Raw genomic sequence first — 25,436 nt, 5'->3', positions numbered from 1 at the left:
TCGGTTACATACATACGAGGTCAGTTCTTTGTGAAGTCTAGTCAGTGACCTGTTTATTACATAACTGACACTGAAAGATATGTAAAGTACATATATTGGTTTACCACCGAAGGTAACAGCTTTTATTTAAAAAGAATTATTTTGCTTTATATATTGCAATAGCTGGTTCTCAGTTTTACAATGCACTGTCAATTGCTCGCACAGAAAGTCAGGAAAGAAAAGTCTCCATAGGATTCAAATGTTTTGGTCTTTTTCGTTGTAAAAAGTTAAACCTATCGTAATAATAATAATGACCCGTCGAGACAGACCGGAATTAGGAATTTTATATTCATTTATAAATTTTCTTAAAAAATTAACTCATGGTTAAATGGAAGCAAAAAGCTTTTACCTTATTACAATTATAAATATACTATTGTACTGTTTAAAGTCAAGAACATCTACATATGTGCTTTTTGGAAAATATAATTTATTTGCCATAAAATAAAAGAAATTGAAAAGTTTAGTGATTTTCACTATACACTCAATGTGAGTGATGGTGATACTTTTAAAACAAAATTAACAAAATTGGAAGCAATAAGTAATCAGTTCGAATAAATATTTTCACATTAAATTGAAGAGGAGAAATTGATGTATATTGTCATAACTGCTAAAATATTCGCAAACCAAAAAACATATCATTGAAAATAAATTCCCTATATAATCAATCTATTGCTCAAAGTAATATCAGCAGGGAAAACCAATATTGACTATCGGATAGTTTTCAAGGGGCACAACCTACTATGAAATGCCAGTCAAATATAAATGCTGGTGCAAAATCTAAAAAATATTTAGATATATCGATTTGTACGTATTACATTTGAAAACTCCATACATCTTTCAAGTGGCTAAATCTTGTATGTTACGATATATAGTTTTATTTTAGAACGTGCACGCATGTTTATAGCGGCTAACACATGGTCAATTTTCATCTTTTGTGAATGAAAAGAATACACCTACCTGTGTACGTATTCGATAATTGGTTGTAATTGTCTCCCTTGCATAAGCTAAAACAACATTTATTGTTGACGTCCCGCTCCATAGCGCGACACATGCCACCATCTGCGTGCCATCTCTGTTGTCTGTAACCACACAAGGGGCTGACACCTTAAGGTCTTTGTTTTCTAATGTTGCTCTCAGATGATCTCCACCAGAATCTTTACGTTTACCATAACCATCGTATAGAGTGACAATAGTTCGAATTTCATCGCCGACATTGTAAGTTCCATTGGCATCAACTTAAAGATAACGGTGAATATGTTTAATTATCTTAAAGTATAGATAAATAATCTGTGACGTGTTGTTATTTTTTTTCGTCGACTGCGGTTTCATTTTCCAACGATTTCGATATACATCGTTGGTAGTAGGATTTTGTTTTCAGATTTCTTTCATTATGGTTATTAAATGGCCAAAATATTTTCTTCGTGTTTAAATATCGAGCAAAATCTCAATTTCGAAAAGAAATATTTTTTGAAGCTTCATAGACCTTTCACATGGAAATGTTGTTTTTGAGTTAACCAAGATATTCTGAATGTTTTATAACAATCAATTCAAAAACAAAGTTAAAAAAGATTTTTAAAATTTTCGTGTCCAAAATGGCCGGAATTCATAATTAAAGATAACATCGTCGCAATAGTTTTCGTCATTAAATTCAAAACTAATCAAAATATTTTGAAAATGTCAAAAATTTCCAAAACTCACGATCGGAGTTATTTAGAAAGACAAACCTTGGAAAATGGATATCAGACAGTAATACTATTTTACAAACATTAGAGACAGTTCTGAACACTTAACTTTAAACTTATGCCTGATGACAGATGATCAGTAATGGCGCCACAGTAAGAGATTGTAGAGGAAGTAGTCAAATTCCGTTCCGCCTGGATTCGATCCAGTCAGTTCAGGATAAGGGGTGCAACGCTCTTCTCTAACATAACTGTGGTTCCATATTCGTGAAAAATTATATGAAAGATCAATGATATCTGTAAGAAGATCCGCTGGAAACATACAATACAACTAAGCAAAATAATGGCAGACTCCCTTTCTATTTCTGTCTATTCATGAAAGGTAATGAAAAGTGCAGCATCCCTGGTGCCCACTTGTAGGATTTTTTTTTATTAAGGGAGACTTTTCGGAAATTATTTTTTTTTTGTGTCAAAAAATTAATACAATTAAGGGGGGCATGTCTTTAGAGCATCAGTATATTGATTTCTGTAATGTACGGTAACGCTACTTACAAACATAGTCAGAGGGCAAAAGTTTGAATTCAATACATTCAACACTAGTTGAATTGAATGATCTATGTACACCGCCATATGTAGGCCTACAAAGACGTGGATGTCTGTAAATTTCGATGAAATGTGCAAATGTTTAGTTCTGCTCCACCCGGGGCCGCCAGAGGGCGTGGATGGCAGCATACGTTTCCACTACCGTCCATGAACAGGCTCCTTCAGAATTTCATTTTCCTCATGTTTTGCGACCTGTTGGTTTCCATTGTTTTTTAATTCTCCCGGACGCATGAACTTGAACGAAACGGGCCTCCCAAATTCATTTCCTTCGCTTCTATATGGATAGACAGGTTTGCATTTCAAGTTTTTTGTATATATATCACTGACCATGTCTAAAGCATAAAAAGCGCAATTTCGCAACTTTTTGTTTAAAGGTTGAAAAAAAAAGATTCCCCAGGACTATAAAAATATTAAGGGTCGGGCCAAACTTTTAGAGTAGGTCGGGATACCGGAATCAAACAATATTTTTACGCCTAAGCAGAATTTAAGCTTTCTCCAGCTTACGGTTTAAATTAAACCTGGCAGCCTATACAAATACAATTAAGAGGTATTCTTCCATTGTTCTTCCTTTAAACGAATAGTGCACGAAAGAAATCAATTGAGTAAATTTATAGACGCACTTTAACAAATTGAGTGTGCTTACAAACTTAAGAGTCCGGGCACTTGACCATGGTCGTGGATAAGAAGAAAGAGCTCTCTTTATTATCTACCTATAACCTTGATAAGATGGTTTGAAGTTGATGATTCAATCGAACATTAACGTGTATACCTGTCAGAGATATCTTCGAGTGTAGTGCTGAAGCGGCTTGCTTTACATCTTGACAAGGCTCAAACATGAGTGCTTCCTCTTCAGGTATGATGTTGTAAAACCGAGGATCATGCGGGTCATCAATACCATATATCTTAGGAGGATAACTAGAACTGAAAAGAAACTTTTATATCCAGTTTTTTGTTAAAGCTACTCGCCCATAGTTTGGGTGAAATTTTTCATTATGTTCATTTCCACCATGATTGGCAATTAGAATGTGAATGTGACATTGGCAAAATAAAAGTTGGATATTGGTAAAATGTACGGTGTTCCGTTAGGACCATCGTGGTTTCGCGCTGTCGTCCTAAAGGCGAAATCACAAAAACACGATGCATTGACGCAAAAGCACGATGTGATAATTCGATAAAGCGAAAACACGATGCCAAAAATATCGCGTTTTCTCGCTTTTAATATCGGCTTTTCGCTTTTTCGCCCTACTTATCGCAAAAACATTCACAGTACTCACTTTTTATGGACTTTTGAGAAAAAGAATATTTTCGCCTAAAGTATGTGGGTTAGTCCCTTTAATAGTAAAGCTGTTCATAATTCCAAAAGTAAACATGGTTTTATTTTCTGAATAAAGAGACGTGTGTATCAAATTAAACGACTGTAAGAGATTTTAACAAATATTATGAAAAGCTCGGCGATCTAGGGTGAAAATAAAAATATTGTCTGTAACTCCAAAAATAAACATGGTTTTATTTTCTGAACGAAGAGTCGCGTGTATCACTTTAAACGGTTGTAAAAGATTGTAACGATTATAATAAAAAGTTTGGCGATCTTATTTGGGATAAAAACAAACTTGCGAAACACATTTCGAAAGAATTTGTGATGAAAATTAGTCATGTTAGGCAATGAATAATTTTCCAGTCCTTGTTACTACAACTATGATATAACGTATGTTTAAGGGTGATTAAATTCATATCAAACTGTTAACATTTTAATGTGTAACATAACCTTACAAATATGGTACAGTAGCCTATTGTACTTTATAACTTTTCAAAGCAATTCTATTCATTTCATCGCCATACGCTGACAATTTGGACCATCTGAATCTTTTATCTTTTAAAACATATATAACCAACTTTAATTAATATGAAAATGACCTTTGTGATGGGTTTCAATATATATATAATAGATAGATTTATTTCTGTATAAAATGTATTACATTAATGTATGTCAAGTGTATGCTATAAATTGCATTGAAGGTAAGAAATATCAACTTCAAGTAACATGACAATATTTGTTGGTCAAAAACCAAGAACTTGACAATGTTTTTGGCCAAATAACATGAAGATGACAATTTTTGTTGGTCAAATAACATGTACGTGACAATGTTTGTTTGTTGGCCAAATAACAAGACCATGTTTGTTGGCCTAGCTGCCAAAAGGTGCTGTTAGTGTGTTGAATAAAACTTGTCAATGATTTGTCGTAATTAGACTTATTTTATTTCTTTATACAATTGTTAATTTGAAAAAAAAAAGAGTTAAGGTACATATAAGTTTATATATTCGGACATGCAAATGATAATTGGTCTGGGTTGGAAATCTACCATCTATCTGGTAACATTTTGCATTCAAAGTTATAGATAAAGACGCAAGAATTATTAAATTTTTACGATGGACAAAAAGCATTATTATATTGTTATACTTTACGTAATGCCACCCTTGTAGCACTCTTTAACTTGCGAGCAAACTACTGGTATATCTATTGTAGTCGCTATATTTTACAGTTGTTAATTTATGTTCATGGTATGTATATATGTGTGGCGAGTTTTAGTCAATAAAATCAAGTGTGTGAAGTTGGCGAGAAGTTCGACATTCGACATTGAACATTCGACCTCAGAACGACATTGGACATTTGAAGCGTCAAGTTGACAATAAGTTAAACTTTCGACATTGAACATTCGATCTCAGAACGACATTGAACATTCGATACCAGAACGACATTCGACATTCAATTTAGAACGACATTCGACATTCGAAAAGAGTAAGACATTGGACATTAAATTTTAGAACGACATTCGAATCCAGAACGACATTGGACATTCGAATCTAGAACGACATTGGACATTCGATACCAGAACGACATTGGACATTCGATACCAGAATGACATTGGACATTCGATTTCAGAACGACATTGGCCATTCGATTTCAGAACGACATTGGACATTCGATTTCAAAACGACATTAGACATTCGATACCAGATCGACATTGGACTTTCGATTTCAGAACGACATTCGACATTCGATTTCAGAACGACATTCGACATTCGATTTCAGAACGACATTGGACATTCGATTTCAGAACGACATTCGACATTCGATACCAGAACGACATTCGACATTCAATACCAGAACGACATTGGACATTTGATACCAGATCGACATTCGACATTCGATACCAGAACGACATTCGACATTCGATTTCAGAACGAGATTCGACATTCGATTTCAGAACGACATTCGACATTCGATACCAGAACGACATTGGACATTCGATTTCAGAACGACATTTGACATTCGACTTCAGAACGACATTGGACATTCGATTTCAGAACGACATTAGACATTTGATACCAGAATGACATTCGACATTCGATTTCAGATCGACATTGAACATTCGATTTCAGATCGACATTGAACATTGATTTCAGAACGACATTGGACATTTGATACCAGAACGACATTCGACATTCGATACCAGAACGACATTGGACATTTGATACCAGATCGACATTGGACATTCGATTTCAGAACGACATTCGACATTCGATACCAGAACGACATTCGACATTCGATTTCAGAACGACATTCGACATTCGATTTCAGAACGACATTCGACATTCGATTTCAGAACGACATTCGACATTCGATACCAGAACGACATTGGACATTCGATTTCAGAACGACATTTTACATTCGACTTCAGAACGACATTGGACATTCGATTTCAGAACGACATTCGACATTTGATACCAGAACGACATTCGACATTCGATTTCAGATCGACATTGAACTTTCGATTTCAGAACGACATTCGATTTCAGATCGACATTGAACATTCGATTTCAGAACGACATTCGACATTCGATACCAGATCGACATTGGACATTCGATTTCAGATCGACATTGAACATTCGATTTCAGAACGACATTCGACATTCGATACCAGAACAACATTGGACATTCGATTTCAGAACGACATTCGACATTCGATTTCAGAACGACATTCGACATTCGATACCAGAACAACATTGGACATTCGATTTCAGAACGACATTGGACATTCGATTTCAGAACGACATTGGACATTCGATTTCAGAACGACATTGGACATTCGATACCAGAACAACATTAGACATTCGATTTCAGAACGACATTGGACATTCGATACCAGAACAACATTGGACATTCGATTTCAGAACGACATTGGACATTCCAGCCTAGAACGACATTGGACATTCGAACACAGAACGACACTGGACATTCGAATCTAGAACGACATTAGACATACGAACCCAGAACGACATTGGATATTCGAATCCAAAACGACATTGGACATACGAACCCAGAACGACATTGGACATTCGAATCCAAATCGACATTGGACATTCGAACTTAGACTGTCATTGGACATTCGAATCCAGAATGACATTAGACATATGAACCAAGAACGACATTGGACATTCGATTTCAGAACGACATTAACCATTTGATACCAGAACGACATTCGACATTCGATTTCAGATCGACATTGAACATTCGATTTCAGATCGACATTGAACATTGACTTCAGAACGACATTCGACATTCGATACCAGAACGACATTGGACATTTGATACCAGAACGACATTCGACATTCGATTTCAGATCGACATTGAACATTCGATTTCAGAACGACATTCGATTTCAGATCGACATTGAACATTCGATTTCAGAACGACATTCGACATTCGATACCAGATCGACATTGAACATTCGATTTCAGAACGACATTCGATACCAGAACAACATTGGACATTCGATTTCAGAACGACATTCGACATTCGATACCAGAACAACATTGGACATTCGATTTCAGAACGACATTGGACATTCGATACCAGAACAACATTGGACATTCGATTTCAGAACGACATTGAACATTCGAGCCTAGAACGACATTGGACATTCGAACACAGAACGACATTGGACATTCGAATCCAAAACGACATTGGACATTCGAATCGAGAACGACATTGGACATTCGAATCCAGAACGACATTAGACATACGAACCCAGAACGACATTGGATATTCGAATCCAAAACGACATTGGACATACGAACCCAGAACGACATTGGACATTCGAATCCAAATCGACATTGGACATTCGAACTTAGAACGTCATTGGACATTCGAATCCAGAATGACATTAGACATACGAACCAAGAACGACATTGGACATTCGAATCCAAAACGACATTATTAGTGTCAGTTAGCACCGATTCCCGAAAGTATGTGAGTGCTCCTGAAAGTGTCACAGACCACTTAAAATGATTTAAAAAGAAACAGGAACTACTTGGTTAGTGTAATCACTCCTGGCACCAGTTCTTGAAAGTCTGTGATTCCTCCTAATGTGTCGAAGACCGTTCTGAATGGTTTGAAAGGACACGTGGATTGCTGGGTCGGTGTTTTCTACCTTGGCACCGATTCCTGAAAGTCTGCGAGTGCTCCTGAAAGTGTCGCAGACCATTCTAAATGATTGATAAAGAAACATGGACTATTGTGACGATGTTTTCTCCCTTGGCACCGTTTCCTGAAAGTCTGAGAGTCCTCCTGAAAGTGTCGCAGACCATTCTGAATGATTGAAAAAGAAACATGGACTATTGTGACGATTTTTCCTCCCTTGAAACCGTTTCCTGAAAGTCTGCGAGTCCTCCTGAAAGTGTCGTAGACCATTCTAAATGATTGAAAAAGAAACACGGACTATTGTGACGATGTTTTCTCCCTTGGCACCGTTTCCTGAAAGTCTGAGAGTCCTCCTGAAAGTGTCACAGACCGTTTATTATCGGTTGAATTGATACAGAAGCTAATGGGACGGTGGTTTCCCACTTGGCATCTATTCTTGAAAGTCTGCGAGACCTCCTAAAAATGTCACAGACCGTTTTTAATGTGTTGAAATGATAGTTCTTGTTTCTTTTGGAAGTTCACAAGAACTATCATTTCAACCCATTACGAACGGTCTGTGACATTTCAGGAGGACTCGCAGACTTTCAAGAACCGGTACCAAGAGAGATAACACTAACCAAGTAGTTCTTGTTATTTTTTTAATCATTAAAAATGGTCTGCGACACTTTCAGGAACACTCGCAGACTTTCAAGAATAGATGCCAAGTGAGAAAGCACCGTCCCATTAGCCTCTGTATTAATTCAACCGATTATAAACGGTCTGTGACACTTTCAGGAGGACTCTCAGACTTTCAGGAAACGGTTCCAAGGGAGAAAACATCGTCACAATAGTCCATGTTGCTTTTTAAGTCATTTAGAATGGTTTAAGACACTTCAAGGAGCACTCAAAACTTTCAGGAAACGGTGCCAAGGGAGAAAACATCGTCACAATAGTCCATGTTTCTTTATCAATCATTTAGAATGGTCTGCGACACTTTCAGGAGCACTCGCAGACTTTCAGGAATCAGTGCCCAGGTAGAAAACACCGACCCAGCAATCCACGTGTCCTTTCAATCCATTCAGAACGGTCTTCGACACATTAGGAGGAATCACAGACTTTCAAGAACTGGTGCCAGGAGTGATTACACTAACCAAGTAGTTCCTGTTTCTTTTTAAATCATTTTAAGTGGTCTGTGACACTTTCAGGAGCACTCACATACTTTCGGGAATCGGTGCTAACTGACACATTAGGAGAACTCGCAGACTTTCAAGAACTGGTGCCAGGAATGATAACACTAACCAAGTACATGTTGTGTAGTTCCTGTTTCTTTTTAAATCATTTTAAGTGGTCTGTGTGACACTTTCAGGAGCACTCACAGACTTTCAGGAATCGGTGCTAACTGACACTAATAATGTCGTTTTGGATTCGAATGTCCAATGTCGTTCTTGGTTCGTACGTCTAATGTCATTCTGGATTCGAATGTCCAATGTCATTCTAAGTTCGAATGTCCAATGTCGATTTGGATTCGAATGTCCAATGTCGTTCTGGGTTCGTATGTCTAATGTCGTTTTGGATTCGAATGTCCAATGTCGTTCTGAAATCGAATGTCGAATGTCGTTCTGAAATCGAATGTTCAATGTCGATCTGAAATCGAATGTCGTTCTGGTATCAAATGTCCAATTCGATCTGGTATCGAATGTTGAATGTCGTTCTGAAATCGAATGTCGAATGTCGTTCTGAAACCGAATGTCCAATGTTGTTCTGGTATCGAATGTCGAATGTCGTTCTGAAATCGAATGTTCAATGTCGTTCTGAAATCGAATGTCGAATGTCGTTCTGAAATCGAATGTTCAATGTCGATCTGAAATCGAATGTCGTTCTGGTATCAAATGTCCAATTCGATCTGGTATCGAATGTCGAATGTAGTTCTGAAATCGAATTTCGAATGTCGTTCTGGTATGAAATGTCCAATGTCGTTCTAAAATCGAATGTCCAATGTCGTTCTGGTATCAAATGTCCAATGTCGTTCTGAAATCGAATGTCGAATGTCATTCTGAAATCGAATGTCCAATGTCGTTCTGGTATCAAATGTCCAATGTCATTCTGAAATCGAATGTCGAAAGTCATTCTGAAATCGAATGTCCAATGTCGTTCTGGTATCAAATGTCCAATGTCATTCTGAAATCGAATGTCCAATGTCGTTCTGGTATCGAATGTCCAATGTCGTTCTGAAATCGAATGTTCAATGTCGATCTGAAATCGAATGTCCAATGTCGATCTGGTATCAAATGTCCAATGTTGTTCTGAAATCGAATGTCCAATGTCGTTCTGAAATCGAATGTCCAATGTCGTTCTGGTATCAAATGTCCAATGTCGTTCTGAAATCGAATGTCCAATGTCGTTCTGGTATTCAATGTCCAATGTCGTTCTGAAATCGAATGTCCAATGTCGATCTGGTATCAAATGTCCAATGTCGTTCTGAAATCGAATGTCCAATGTCGTTCTGAAATCGAATGTCCAATGTCGTTCTGGTATCGAATGTCGAATGTCGTTCTGAAATCGAATGTTCAATGTCGATCTGAAATCGAATGTCCAATGTCGATCTGGTATCAAATGTCCAATGTCATTCTGAAATCGAATGTCCAATGTCGTTCTGAAATCGAATGTCCAATGTCGTTCTGGTATCAAATGTCCAATGTCGTTCTGAAATCGAATGACCAATGTCGTTCTGAAATCGAATGTCCAATGTCGTTCTGAAATCGAATGTCCAATGTCGTTCTGGTATCGAATGTCTAATGTCGTAATGGATTCAAATGTCCAATGTCGTTCTGGATTCGAATGTCCAATGTCGTTTTAAAATTGAATGTCCAATGTCGTTCTGGATTCGAATGTCTAATGTCGTTCTAAAATTGAATGTCCAATGTCGTTCTGGATTTGAATGTCTAATGTCGTTTTAAAATTGAATGTCCAATGTCGTTCTGGTATCGAATGTCCAATGTCGTTCTGAGATCGAATGTTCAATGTCGAAAGTTTAACTTATTGTCAACTTCACGCTTCAAATGTCCAATGTCGTTCTGAGATCGAATGTTCAATGTCGAAAGTTTAACTTATTGTCAACTTCACGCTTCAAATGTCCAATGTCGTTCTGAGATCGAATGTTCAATGTCGAACTTCTCGCCAACTTCACACACTTAATAAAATCTTCTTCTTCTTCTACAATATAGACAGCAAACGCGTTTTAGAAACTTTGTTAGTAATGCCATGCCGCAATGTGTCGTGGTAACGTTTGAAGGCAGCAACATTTTAAACTCTTAATTGACTCCATGCCATAATGCCTGAAGACAAAGACTTACCTCATTATAAATTCAGTTGTTTCTAGTCGTGCAAGCAATATATGACGTGAACTGTTGGACATGCTCGTAACGTAAAACGTGAACGTAAATATTATCACCAGCGATATGGCAAGAATCAACCACCTTGATCTCCTTAGTGCATTACTGAAACAAAGAAAGTAAGGGTTATGCTTAAATATTTATGACAATTTCATCCAATCTGAAAGAAGGTTAACGGAACCTAGTTGGCTAATTCTATGAAGTGTCTATTTATATAATAAAACATTGGCGTGATATGTAGAATACGAAACAGAAAAAAAAGAACTTACACGGAAACATTCGCCATCTTAAAAAATGGTTACATGTACTGGCTTAAATTAAAATTATATTTAGCAGTTTCAAAGATTAAACTAAACCAATCTAAACCATAACTTTCTTTGTTAAGATGTATGTGATAAAGTGCGTGCCAAGTTAAGATTGCGACTGACGTATGAATTTATGCATTATTAATTGTTATTTTATGATTCGTAAATTCCGCATATGTCACTGGTCGGTAACTGATCACATGGACTATGATGGAGATCCGTAGAAAGCATTTTATTTATACGGTCAATACAACGGACAGACTACTTTTTCAGGTATACGCACTATAGGCTGTGTAAACTGGGTCAAGAGTTCGAATCTCACATTTTATAGTTTTTTGAAAACAGTCACGGTAAAAAGAAATCAAAAAGTATATTACTCTATCATAGTTAACTTAGGACGGAATGATACGGTGACAGTTTTTAAAGTCTGAGTGAATCAACCTTGACTTCGTGCACTGTGGCGTTTTCACATTTCTAGTTAGAAGTCTAGACATGCAGTCATTTATTGTAATTCTTAGATCAAAACCATTCGTGGTGGAAAGAATTTCATTTCCTTCAAATTGTCGTGCATGGAAATGGAATAAATTCACGGTAGAGACTGAAGGTATCTGAATGAATCTCAGGCGTGATTTTCGACTGTACAAATGTATTTTATTCGAGTCAAAATTTGTACACGAGTGCCATGTTAGCACCCATGATTTATAATACAAATAATGTTGTAAGGAATCGTGTGTAACTGAATCAAGCAAGGGCGTGAGTAAAAGACTGTGTGGATTACTTTGTTTATCAAAATAAACAAATACATGTTATACACAGATTTGTATTGACTGCAGGATAAATAGAATGTAAGGTTACTGTCTTTCTGAACTTAAGTTTATCCGCCTCGTCTCCGAAAACTTTATCCCCCTCGGCAAGCCTCGGGGTGGATAAACTTTTCTCCAACTTAGCGGATAAACTTAAGTTAATAAAGACAGTACGGCGGTTATTCGGCGGGGGCGACATTCGGCGGAGCGATGTTTGTCTAATGCCGAGCGCCATAACGACGTCTGGCAGGGCGATGTTCGGCGGGTCTACGTTCGACGGGGCGCCATAACGACGTTTGTCGTTGTGTCGCTGCGACAGAACGAAATGGCACAAATCAGTCACCGTAATACAGCGCTTTAACTTTTATTACAATATAAATTACTAGTGTTTTCTGTGCTGACCGGTCAGCAGATGCATTATTAACTATTTCTTCATTCAGGTGGTAAAAATAACAAGGTAGCAGTTGAAGTTCAATACCATTATGTTGATAAATGGTAGCAAATTGTAAATTACATTTTCTTTTCCCGATCGAAGTATAACGTCATTGTTTCTCGATTGTTATATAACATATTGATTTCATGATCAATATCTTAAACCTACCAACATAATGCTGAACCTGCTTACTTATGGAAACATCACGGTGCTATCCGAGATATATTTACTAACTCCTACATATCTGATTATTTTATTAAGGAATTGGAAACTATTGCCTATAAGTTTTTATGGAACAACGGACCTGACAGAATAAAAAGAGTAATTGTCACAAAGAATATAGAATTCGGCGGACTGAACATGATTAATATTAAATCTTTTATTCAAAGTTTGAAAATTAGTTGGATTAGGAGATTAGCTATTTTTAACTGTGATACTTGGAAATCTCTGTTAACGTTTTCATTTGATAAAATTATCTCTTTTGGCTCGCAATATGTAAAAGAACTAGTAAGAGAAGTACATAATCCATTTTGGAGGGATGTGCTCAATAGTTGGTGTAGATTTGTTGAATGTTGCGAAATCAATGATTTAGAAGATATTTTATACTCGCCTTTATGGTATAACCACCGTTTCAGAATAAAAACAGAATATTCAGAAAACTGGTACCGGAGAAACATCATATATATTATAGATTTACTCGACAATAATGGGATTTTTTATAGCTTAGAAGACCTTAAAACCATTTATTCGGTAAGAGGAACTTTTATAGATTTGAACCGTGTTCTTTCAAACATACCAATTGAATGGAAAAATATAATAAGACAAAACGCAAATGAGGTTATTAAATATAAGACAAACATGTTTTTGAATCCGTATTTAAAAAATGTAATAAAAGATAAAAAAAGGTAGTAGCATTTTTTACGACACAATTACAAATACAAAGAGTGTCGTGGTACCAAACAAATGGGTACAAATAATGGGGATTTCCGATGACGAATTTAAAGATTATTGCAAAAACTTAAAGACAATCAAAGAAATAAAGTTAAAAGATTTTCAATTTAAGATAAATCATCATATTCTTACTACAAACTCATTTTTACATCTCATACATAAAATAGATAATAATTTATGCTCTTACTGCAAAAACGAGCAGGAAACAATAGAACATATCTTTTTTTCATGTCCAGTTATTTATAATTTTATAGTAAGCATCAAACAGTGGATGAGAAGTGAGTGTGAAATAGATTTGAATATACAAGAAAAACAATTTCTTTTCTCATTTGTTAACGATAACTCTAAAGGAAGCTTTATTTCTTTATTGCTTAAGTATTACATCTTTAAATCAAAATTTAAAGAAAATTGTATACATCTTCTAAATACTCCATCGTTTGTTTTATACTTCAAACAAAAATTCATAACAATGAAGTATATCGCCAAGATAAACAACGATCTTCATAACTTTGAGGAAAACTGGTCAATTTTGTTACAAAAACTTGATATATGATTACTAACCATTACCCTGATTAAGAGAAAGAAATTATAATATCCATTAATGACAAAAAGTTAGATTTAAAATCCAGTGATAGTAGGAAAAGGGCAGCACTTTTTTTCAGTTTTTTTTCCAGTTTTTTTGTTCTCGCTTGTATTTCTGTCAGTTTTTTTTTCTTCCATTGTCATTCATGAGGTCCGTTTATTATCTTAATTAGAAATATCATCAACTGGTTTTATAATGTATTTCCTTTTTTTTACACAAAAAGCATCATACATTCATCACAAAATTGTTGTTATGTGCCAGAAAAATTAGTGAATAACATCAACTGTTTGTAAATATGGTATTATGTATGGTACTGTATATGTATGTAGTAACTTTTATTATATATCTAAATATTTGAATGTATTGGATATTGTAAGGTTAATAGGCGGATGGTTCTCCGACCCCTATTATACCGGTTACGGAGATAATAAACGGGGTTACCCACAAGGAGCCTCAAAAAAAAAAAAAAAAAAAAAAACTCCTACATACTTCACATAATAACTTTTACATACAGCTTAACTAACCCCTACATAGGATATAATGACTCTTACAGAGCATTTAGTAAAGTTGTAAGTAGTACAGTACATAGTAAATCATACTACGATTTACTAACTGCTACGTACGACTTACTGACTCCGACGTGCGAGTTACTGACTCCTACGTGCGAGATACTGAATCCTACGTGCGAGATACTGACTCCTACGTGCGAGATACTGACTCCTACGTGCGAGTTACTGACTCCTACGTGCGAGTTACTGACTCCTACGTGCGAGATACTGACTCCTACGTGCGAGATACTGACTCCTACGTGCGAGTTACTGACTCCTACGTGCGAGATACTGACTCCTACGTGCGAGATACTGACTCCTACGTGCGAGATACAGACTACGACGTGCGAGATACTGATTCCTACGTGCGAGAGATACTGACTCCTACGTGCGAGATACAGGCACCTACATGCGAGATACTGACCCCTACGTGCGAGATACAGGCACCTACGTGCGAGATACAGGCACCTTCGTGCGAGATACTGACTCCTACGTGCAAGAAACAGGCACCTACGTGCGAGATACTGACTCCTACGTGCGAGATACAGGCACCTATGTGCGAGATACAGGCACCTACGTGCGAGATACAGGCACCTTCGTGCGAGATACTGACTCCTATGTGCGAGATACTGACTCCTATGTGCGAGATACAGGCACCTACGTGCGAGATACTGACTCCTACGTGCGAGATACAGGCACCTACGTGCGAGATACAGGCACCTACGTGCGAGATACAGGCACCAACGTGCGAGATACTGACTCCTACGTGCCAGATACTGACTCCTATGTGCGAGATACAGGCACCTACGTGCGAGATACAGGCACCTACGTGCGAGATACTGACTCCTATGTGCGAGATACAGACTCCTACGTGCGAGATACAGGCACCTACGTGCGAGATACTGACTCCTATGTGCGAGATACAGGCACCTACGTGCGAGATACTGACTCCTACGTGCGAGATACTGACTCCTACGTGCGAGATACTGACTCCTACGTGCGAGATACTGACTCCTATGTGCGAGATACAGGCACCTACGTGCGAGATACAGGCACCTACGTGCGAGATACTGACTCCTATGTGCGAGATACAGACTCCTACGTGCGAGATACAGGCACCTACGTGCGAGATACTGACTCCTATGTGCGAGATACAGGCACCTACGTGCGAGATACTGACTCCTACGTGCGAGATACTGACTCCTGCGTGCGAGGTACTGACTCCTACGTGTGAGATACAGGCACCTAAGTGCGAGATACTGACTCCTATGTGCGAGATACTGACTCATATGTGCGAGAAACTGACTCCTACGTGCGAGATACTGAACTCCTACGTGCGAGATACTGACTCCTACGTGCGAGATACTGATTCCTACGTGCGAGATACAGGCACCTACGTGCGAGATACTGACTCCTACGTGCGAGAAACTGACTCCTACGTGCGAGATACTGAACTCCTACGTGCGAGATACTGACTCCTACGTGCGAGATACTGACTCCTACGTGCGAGATACAGGCACCTACGTGCGAGATACTGACTCCTACGTGCGAGATACTGACTCCTACGTGCGAGATACTGACTCCTACGTGCGAGATACTGACTCCTACGTGCGAGATACAGGCACCTACGTGCGAGATACTGACTCCTACGTGCGAGATACAGGCACCTACGTGCGAGATACTGACCCCTATGTGCGAGATACAGGCACCTACGTGCGAGATACAGGCACCTTCGTGCGAGATACTGACTCCTACGTGCAAGAAACAGGCACCTACGTGCGAGATACTGACTCCTACGTGCGAGATACAGGCACCTATGTGCGAGATACAGGCACCTACATGCGAGATACAGGCACCTTCGTGCGAGATACTGACTCCTATGTGCGAGATACTGACTCCTATGTGCGAGATACTGACTCCTATGTGCGAGATACAGGCACCTACGTGCGAGATACTGACTCCTACGTGCGAGATACAGGCACCTACGTGCGAGATACAGGCACCTACGTGCGAGATACAGGCACCTACGTGCGAGATACTGACTCCTACGTGCGAGATACTGACTCCTATGTGCGAGATACAGGCACCTACGTGCGAGATACAGGCTCCTATGTGCGAGATACAGACTCCTATGTGCGAGATACAGGCACCTACGTGCGAGATACAGGCACCTACGTGCGAGATACTGACTCCTATGTGCGAGATACAGGCACCTACGTGCGAGATACTGACTCCTACGTGCGAGATACTGACTCCTACGTGCGAGATACTGACTCCTACGTGCGAGATACTGACTCCTACGTGCGAGATACTGACTCCTATGTGCGAGATACAGGCACCTACGTGCGAGATACTGACTCCTACGTGCGAGATACTGACTCCTATGTGCGAGATACAGGCACCTACGTGCGAGATACTGACTCCTACGTGCGAGATACAGACTCCTACGTGCGAGATACACGCGAGATACTGACTCCTACGTGCGAGATACTGACTCCTACGTGCGAGATACTGACTCCTACGTGCGAGATACAGGCACCTACGTGCGAGATACTGACTCCTACGTGCGAGATATTGACTCCTACGTGCGAGATACTGACTCCTACGTGCGAGATACTGACTCCTACGTGCGAGATACTGACTCCTATGTGAGAGATACAGGCACCTACGTGCGAGATACTGACTCCTACGTTCGAGATACTGACTCCTATGTGCGAGATACAGGCACCTACGTGCGAGATACTGACTCCTACGTGCGAGATACTGACTCCTACGTGCGAGATACTGACTCCTATGTGCGAGATACAGGCACCTACGTGCGAGATACTGACTCCTACGTGCGAGATACTGACTCCTACGTGCGAGATACAGGCACCTACGTGCGAGATACAGGCACCTATGTGCGAGATACTGACTCCTACGTGCGAGATACTGACTCCTACGTGCGAGATACTGACTCCTACGTGCGAGATACAGGCACCTACGTGCAAGATACTGACTCTTATGTGCGAGATACTGACTCCTGCGTGCGAGGTACTGACTCCTACGTGCGAGATACAGGCACCTACGTGCGAGATACTGACTCCTACGTGCGAGATACAGGCACCTACGTGCGAGATACTGACTCCTACATGCGAGGTACTGACTCCTACGTGCGAGATACAGGCACCTACGTGCGAGGTACTGACTCCTACGTGCGAGATACAGGCACCTACGTGCGAGATACTGACTCCTACGTGCGAGATACAGGCACCTACGTGCGAGATACTGACTCCTACGTGCGAGATACAGGCACCTACGTGCGAGATACTGACTCCTACGTGCGAGATACAGGCACCTACGTGCGAGATACTGACTCCTACGTGCGAGATACTGACTCCTACGTGCGAGATACTGACTCCTACGTGCGAGGTACAGGCACCTACGTGCGAGATACTGACTCCTACGTGCGAGATACTGACTCCTACGTGCGAGATACAGGCACCTACGTGCGAGATACAGGCACCTACGTGCGAGATACTTACTCCTACGTGCGAGATACTTACTCCTACGTGCGAGATACTGACTACTACGTGCGAGATACAGGCACCTACGTGCGAGATACTGACTCCTACGTGCGAGATACTGACTCCTACGTGCGAGATACTGACTCCTACGTGCGAGATACTGGCACCTACGTGCGAGATACTGACTCCTACGTGCGAGATACTGACTCCTACGTGCGAGATACAGGCACCTACGTGCGAGATACTGACTCCTACGTGCGAGATACTGACTCCTACGTGCGAGATACAGGCACCTACGTGCGAGATACTGACTTCTACGTGCGAGATACTGACTCCTACGTGCGAGATACAGGCACCTACGTGCGAGATACTGACTTCTACGTGCGAGATACTGACTCCTACGTGCGAGATACTGACTCCTACGTGCGAGATACAGGCACCTACGTGCGAGATACTGACTCCTACGTGCGAGATACTGACTCCTACGTGCGAGATACTGACTCCTACGTGCGAGATACAGGCACCTACGTGCGAGATACTGACTCCTACGTGCGAGATACTGACTCCTACGTGCGAGATACTGACTCCTATGTGCGAGATACAGGCACCTACGTGCGAGATACAGGCACCTACGTGCGAGATACTGACTCCTACGTGCGAGATACTGACTCCTACGTGCGAGATACTGACTCCTACGTGCGAGATACAGGCACCTACGTGCGAGATACTGACTCCTACGTGCGAGATACTGACTCCTACGTGCGAGATACACGCGAGATACTGACTCCTACGTGCGAGATACTGACTCCTACGTGCGAGATACTGACTCCTACGTGCGAGATACAGGCACCTACGTGCGAGATACTGACTCCTACGTGCGAGATATTGACTCCTACGTGCGAGATACTGACTCCTACGTGCGAGATACTGACTCCTACGTGCGAGATACTGACTCCTATGTGAGAGATACAGGCACCTACGTGCGAGATACTGACTCCTACGTTCGAGATACTGACTCCTATGTGCGAGATACAGGCACCTACGTGCGAGATACTGACTCCTACGTGCGAGATACTGACTCCTACGTGCGAGATACTGACTCCTATGTGCGAGATACAGGCACCTACGTGCGAGATACTGACTCCTACGTGCGAGATACTGACTCCTACGTGCGAGATACAGGCACCTACGTGCGAGATACAGGCACCTACGTGCGAGATACTGACTCCTACGTGCGAGATACTGACTCCTACGTGCGAGATACTGACTACTACGTGCGAGATACAGGCACCTACGTGCGAGATACTGACTCCTACGTGCGAGATACTGACTCCTACGTGCGAGATACTGGCACCTACGTGCGAGATACTGTCTCCTACGTGCGAGATACTGACTCCTACGTGCGAGATACAGGCACCTACGTGCGAGATACTGACTCCTACGTGCGAGATACTGACTCCTACGTGCGAGATACTGACTCCTACGTGCGAGATACAGGCACCTACGTGCGAGATACTGACTTCTACGTGCGAGATACTGACTCCTACGTGCGAGATACAGGCACCTACGTGCGAGATACTGACTTCTACGTGCGAGATACTGACTCCTACGTGCGAGATACTGACTCCTACGTGCGAGATACAGGCACCTACGTGCGAGATACTGACTCCTACGTGCGAGATACTGACTCCTACGTGCGAGATACTGACTCCTACGTGCGAGATACAGGCACCTACGTGCGAGATACTGACTCCTACGTGCGAGATACTGACTCCTATGTGCGAGATACAGGCACCTACGTGCGAGATACAGGCACCTACGTGCGAGATACTGACTCCTACGTGCGAGATATTGACTCCTACGTGCGAGATACAGGCACCTATGTGCGAGATACTGACTCCTACGTGCGAGATACTGACTCCTACGTGCGAGATACTGACTCCTTGCGAGTTACTGCTTATATGTGCGACTCACTGACTGCTACATGCGACTCACTGACTGCTACATGCGACTTACAGACTTACTAACTCCCACCTACGGTTTATTGACTGCTATGTACAACTTGCGACCTCCTACGTACATTTTACTAACTCCTACATACGACTAACTACTTATGACAATTTTTTATCACAAAGGGATAAAACTATATGAATCACTATAAATTCCACAACTTCTCTATGTTTTTTTGTTTTTTGTTTTTTTTTACAAAAAAGTTCTTTGAAAGAAGTACCCGTTATATTTCAAGTCACACTCTAACACCCTGAAAAACACATTCAAAGAACGACCATTATCAAGATGACCCTAACATAATTCCATGTTGGTAAAGGTTGCGATTTATTGTGATCTACGTGGCGTTGTTTGATACAATGAGGCAATCCTACTTGTCTTTTTTCTAGAAAGGGCGTTGGTTCAGTTACGTTTCTGACATTACTTGTTATATTTAAAAATATGTACCGTGCAGAAACAATTTACGGTTGCCAGGCGGCATTTAAAGACTGATGATTATTATAGAATGTTTATTTATTTATTTGTTTATTCAGTATCTTTTAACTTTTGTTCCTCCCCATCGCTATATAATGTTTATCCATACTCATCGCATAATGTATGTTTATTCCTCCCCATCACCATACATGTTTAAATCTCCCCATCGCTATACATGTTTATTCCTCCCCATCGTTAAATAATGTTCATTTCTCAGTTAGTTCGTGAAAGTTTGGCACCTAGGATATATTTCTTTGCTAATTATTCGAACTATTGCTAAAAGGTGAATAAAAGAGGTAAAGAAACCACTTACATTTGTGACATTATTAACTAAATCCAAGCAATTCATAAATATCCATCCGTGGAACATCTGCTAGTATTTGTTGATAGTGTTGTATTTTCAGAAATGTTTGCCTCTTTTTTTGCGACAATATTTATAACATTCGAGTAAACATTAAATTTTCTGTGATCCGTAAGTCAAATAATTTAACAATGTAATTTAATTAAAAGTAAATATGCGAATTCATTATTGGAGTAGCACAGTGTATTTGAAGTATTTCTACAAAATAGGTATCTACCTTGATTGACCGCCATAAAAAGCACAAAAGAAGGTATCTGTATAGGCGAAACACAATAACTTGGTTTTTGTCCGTTATGTTATATTCCAGTAAAGTGATTGAAAATTTATGATAAAATCATTTTACCAGCTAGCTATTGTATATAAATACAAAGGTAAGACCTCTTTCACTTGTATGATCTCTTACATTTTTTATACTTGCATATACCCTTTATCAATAAAACTAAACAATCAATTTTCACTTTTAATAACTTATAAATAGACCTTTCTAACGTAAACGTAAATCGGAAACGGAATACTGAATTCGTAAATATTATTTTCAAATAATGGTCTAAGGGAGATACTATTGCATTACTATTGGATGAAATTGTCTCCCCTAGACCACAAATTAGCCTAAAATTTTACGAATTCAGTATTCCGTTTCGTAATTACGTTTACGTTAGAAAGGTCTAATAGCCAGTGATCAACTTTATCATTTATATTGACACCACAATAAATCGTATGTTCAGTATCGTCCAATGATCATCAGTGATCATCATTCTTTTATGTTTGAATGTATTTGCTATTGTTTTCCGTGTGCAGCACTGGAAACGATACATGTATTTTTAAATTCAAATTTATTCAAAAACTAAAGATCATACCAGTGTAGGCGGTATGATTTCAGGTAAGATAAGAAATTTATTTATTATTATAGTGACATGTGATGTTCATATTAGCACAAATCATAACATATATACATTTATCTATAACCGCCCTACACTATGGACCTGTATGTCACTTCCAAGAAAATGGTATAAGTTATTTACCAAAAAAAAAATCTTGATCAACTAGTGACCAAATATTTATTAGGTCTTTTAGTGTGGTCTTAAATTATTAGATTCAGTTTCTGTACTGTATTATTTCCTAAAATACTGGCAAAATATGGCAGTTTTAAAACATTACATTTTGGACAATCGATCAGAAAATGTTATTCCTGGCAATCATGGAACGTTCGTATTTGCAGAGATTTAGCAATACATGGGTTTCAGTAGCAAGTTACCCTTACCCTGTTAAATTTCTATAATGAAAAGTTTGGACAGTACCATTTACTGTTAAAAGGGGCGCTTACCAAAAGATACTGACTGAATGGCGAACAGCTTTCCGTGAAGGGTCATTAACAATTGTTTTATCGACTACTTAGTTATATCCTAGAGTGACATGAAAATCAAATGACCCCCGGGTCACCACGTGACCACGTTTTAACCAATAAAAATGTTAGAATCTTATGTGAATTATTTAATTATTAATGTTTCATCAATGTACATATTCAGCAAAGTATAACTTGAATAAAATACATAAATACATTGTCACTCAGTAATTGAATTACAAGAGACTTGCATAAGTTTTCACACATGTTATGAACCATACTGAATTAACCAATACTATAGGTGTCAGTAAATGAAACGTCACTTGCTGACCGTAATACAACTTCAGAAGACTTTTAAAACCTGAACACATATTTTATATATTTTTTAAAAAGTGTATATTATACAGACTATATAATATTCTTTTCCAAAGATAGAATCATTTCTTCTTGCAAGGATTAAAAAGCAGGTTTTGGCTATATATCGAACCCATTGCCTACATGTCAAAATGAAAATAAGCTTTTTATTTATTTCAGACATGCTGATAAAATTATGGTCAACCTCAGTAGAGAGGATTTTTAGTAGTATTTATGGCAAAATACCAAACAGTGGGAATCTACCTGTTTTGTTCAGAATACAATGTAAATCTGAAACTTTGTAATAGTTTGTAAAAACAGGATGATTGTGTAGTAAAACCTTTTCAAGAGTCACTAGAATACCTTGCAAAACTCCATTACAGTATAAACAAGATCCTTTTCAAAACCTCTAAATCAATAAAATTTTATAAACTGTAAAGTCAATATTCCTTTGTCCATAAAGCAGTTTTACCATTAAATATTGATATATTAATACAGAAGCACAGAAGGGCCATGTGTTGAATTGTGTGAAAATAAGTTCGCGGCCACGCAATACTAAAAAAAAAAAAAGAAAAAAAAAGAGAGAGAGAAACCGTCCTCGACTTCTGAAATGAGAGGAAGTTGTCACTTTCTTGCATAGGCTATAACTCTACTGGTAAAGAGTAAAGAACCACGTTCGCGAAAATTGTGAACTGGCATCGGCGTAACAAGCAGTCTGACGATCTCGCGATGCCTTCCTTAAACAGGTTTTTTTATTTTGGTTTCAACGGTTGGGTTTGACCGACACAATTATTTCATCACCAGCGGGCACCTGGGTAGAACCATCGACCTTCTGTAAGCCAACCGACTTCCTCACATGAAGAATTCAACGTCCTGAGTGGGGCTCGAACCCATATCGGTGAGGGACAAGTTATTTGAAGTCTCTTAAACTTAACACGAGCTATCAGGAAACTGATGAATGCTCTCAACACAGAATTACAACATTTGCTTACACGATGGCTTAAAAACATTTTTAAAAAGTTATGTTTCTTGCATACATGTATTACGTAATAAAATTCTGTATCCTGCACTTTTTATTTAATGCAAAAAGGGGAGATAAATCAATAATTACCTAGGAGATCATTGTGATCAGAGGGTATTTATATTGAAACATTTGTTTTAAAGACAATAAAGGCATTGATTCCCTCAGTATATAGATAAGTAATGGCAAGTAATGGAAAACTAATTGATCATTACCCTCATTTTTTACAATAATGCATTGCATTACCATTACATGTAATGGGAAAATAGCTTCATTACCATTTAATACTGAAAAAATAATAATGCCCATTACCATTATCCATTACCCATTGCATTATAATATCATAAATTATTTTTAAACAATTACCAAACACACTTTCTTTCTTTTTTTAGAACCATTTATCCTTACACAATATATATAGACAGATAGATAAAGTTGAAAATTGAACAGACATATCAGCTGTGAAATGCCATCCTGCGTGTTCGATGTCGGCAAATAACACAAAAGTCGTCCTGAAGTCGGTGACACTTTGCTCAAAAATGTGTTACCTAGTAAAAAGCCATTTCTTCGTGTGACCGACATCCCTAGGCGTGGGAATTCTTTAAGGGTCAAGGTCGCTGTTACTTAAGCAATGAATAATGAAACTTGAGAACCATAAAAGCACTGTTGTAACTGCACGTAACGTCTATTGTGTAAGGATAATTGGTTCTAATAAAAAAGAAAGAGCTTTCATACCGCCTCTGCCTATAGCTTTCAAACCGCCTATGAATCGGATGAGCTTGGTAATGGAATAAGGATAGCCCTATGAACGTTCCTATTAATTAAGAAATGATATATTTTGAGGTACTTGCTGAAGCAATACTATTATAACCTTGACAGTCAGGCAGCTGTGTACTGCATCTCATTGACAAACGAAAAAGTTACTTACTTTGATCTTATCATCCCCATAATCTTCTGACTTTTTATCTTGCTGATTGTGTTTTTATCCCTTTCAAAAGTGTTTGCCTATTTCTATCAATTGGACTGTAGACCTTGTAAAATATTTGATAAATCCGTAGAAAACTGTATGTGTGATTACTATATGGCATTCCACTGTTTTTAAGTTGCATTAATTACATCCGCGTTCTTATAGTCCACATTGCGTGCGTGCGTGTGTTGGAACTCTCCTAAAATACTTTCATTTTAGCGTTAATGATCACCCATTTTAAAATCATGTATTAATTAATAGTGCAGATTATATAATATAGAGAAGTTAGCCATTAACATCCCCTTCCCAATCATTTATTATATTTGACTGGCATATCATAGTAGGTTGTCACCATTGAAAATTATCCGATAATCAATATTGGTTTCCCTGCTGATATCACTTTGAGCTATAGATTATATAGGACTTTTATTTTCAATGATTAATTTTAAATATGTATTTAGTTTGTGAATATTTTAACACATATGACAGTATACATCAGTTTCTCCTCTTCAGTTTCATGTGAAAATATTTATTCTAATTGAACATCTTCTTGCTTCCAATTTTGTTTATCGCTTGTATTGAACATACATGTATAGTGAAAATCACT

At 38.8% G+C, this 25,436-nt stretch overlaps 1 protein-coding gene across 1 annotated transcript in view; it reads right to left on the bottom strand.

Moving 5' to 3' along the window:
• Positions 1–25,119, bottom strand: part of LOC123529476 (NXPE family member 1-like) — a 30,583-nt gene extending 5,464 nt beyond the window's left edge. The window contains exons 1-4 of the mRNA XM_045309825.2: positions 24,791–25,119; positions 11,136–11,279; positions 3,091–3,242; positions 997–1,274 (exon numbers count right to left, since the gene is read on the bottom strand). Of these exons, the coding sequence (XP_045165760.2) occupies positions 997–1,274; positions 3,091–3,242; positions 11,136–11,279; positions 24,791–24,810 (594 nt within the window). The 5' untranslated portion in view covers positions 24,811–25,119. The remainder of the gene's footprint in view (positions 1–996; positions 1,275–3,090; positions 3,243–11,135; positions 11,280–24,790) is intronic.
• Between the last annotated feature and the right edge of the window lie 317 nt (positions 25,120–25,436).

This window comes from Mercenaria mercenaria, chromosome 13, assembly GCF_021730395.1.
Source record: "Mercenaria mercenaria strain notata chromosome 13, MADL_Memer_1, whole genome shotgun sequence".
Lineage (NCBI taxonomy): Eukaryota > Metazoa > Mollusca > Bivalvia > Venerida > Veneridae > Mercenaria > Mercenaria mercenaria.
This window is presented reverse-complemented; position numbering and strand designations above follow the sequence as displayed.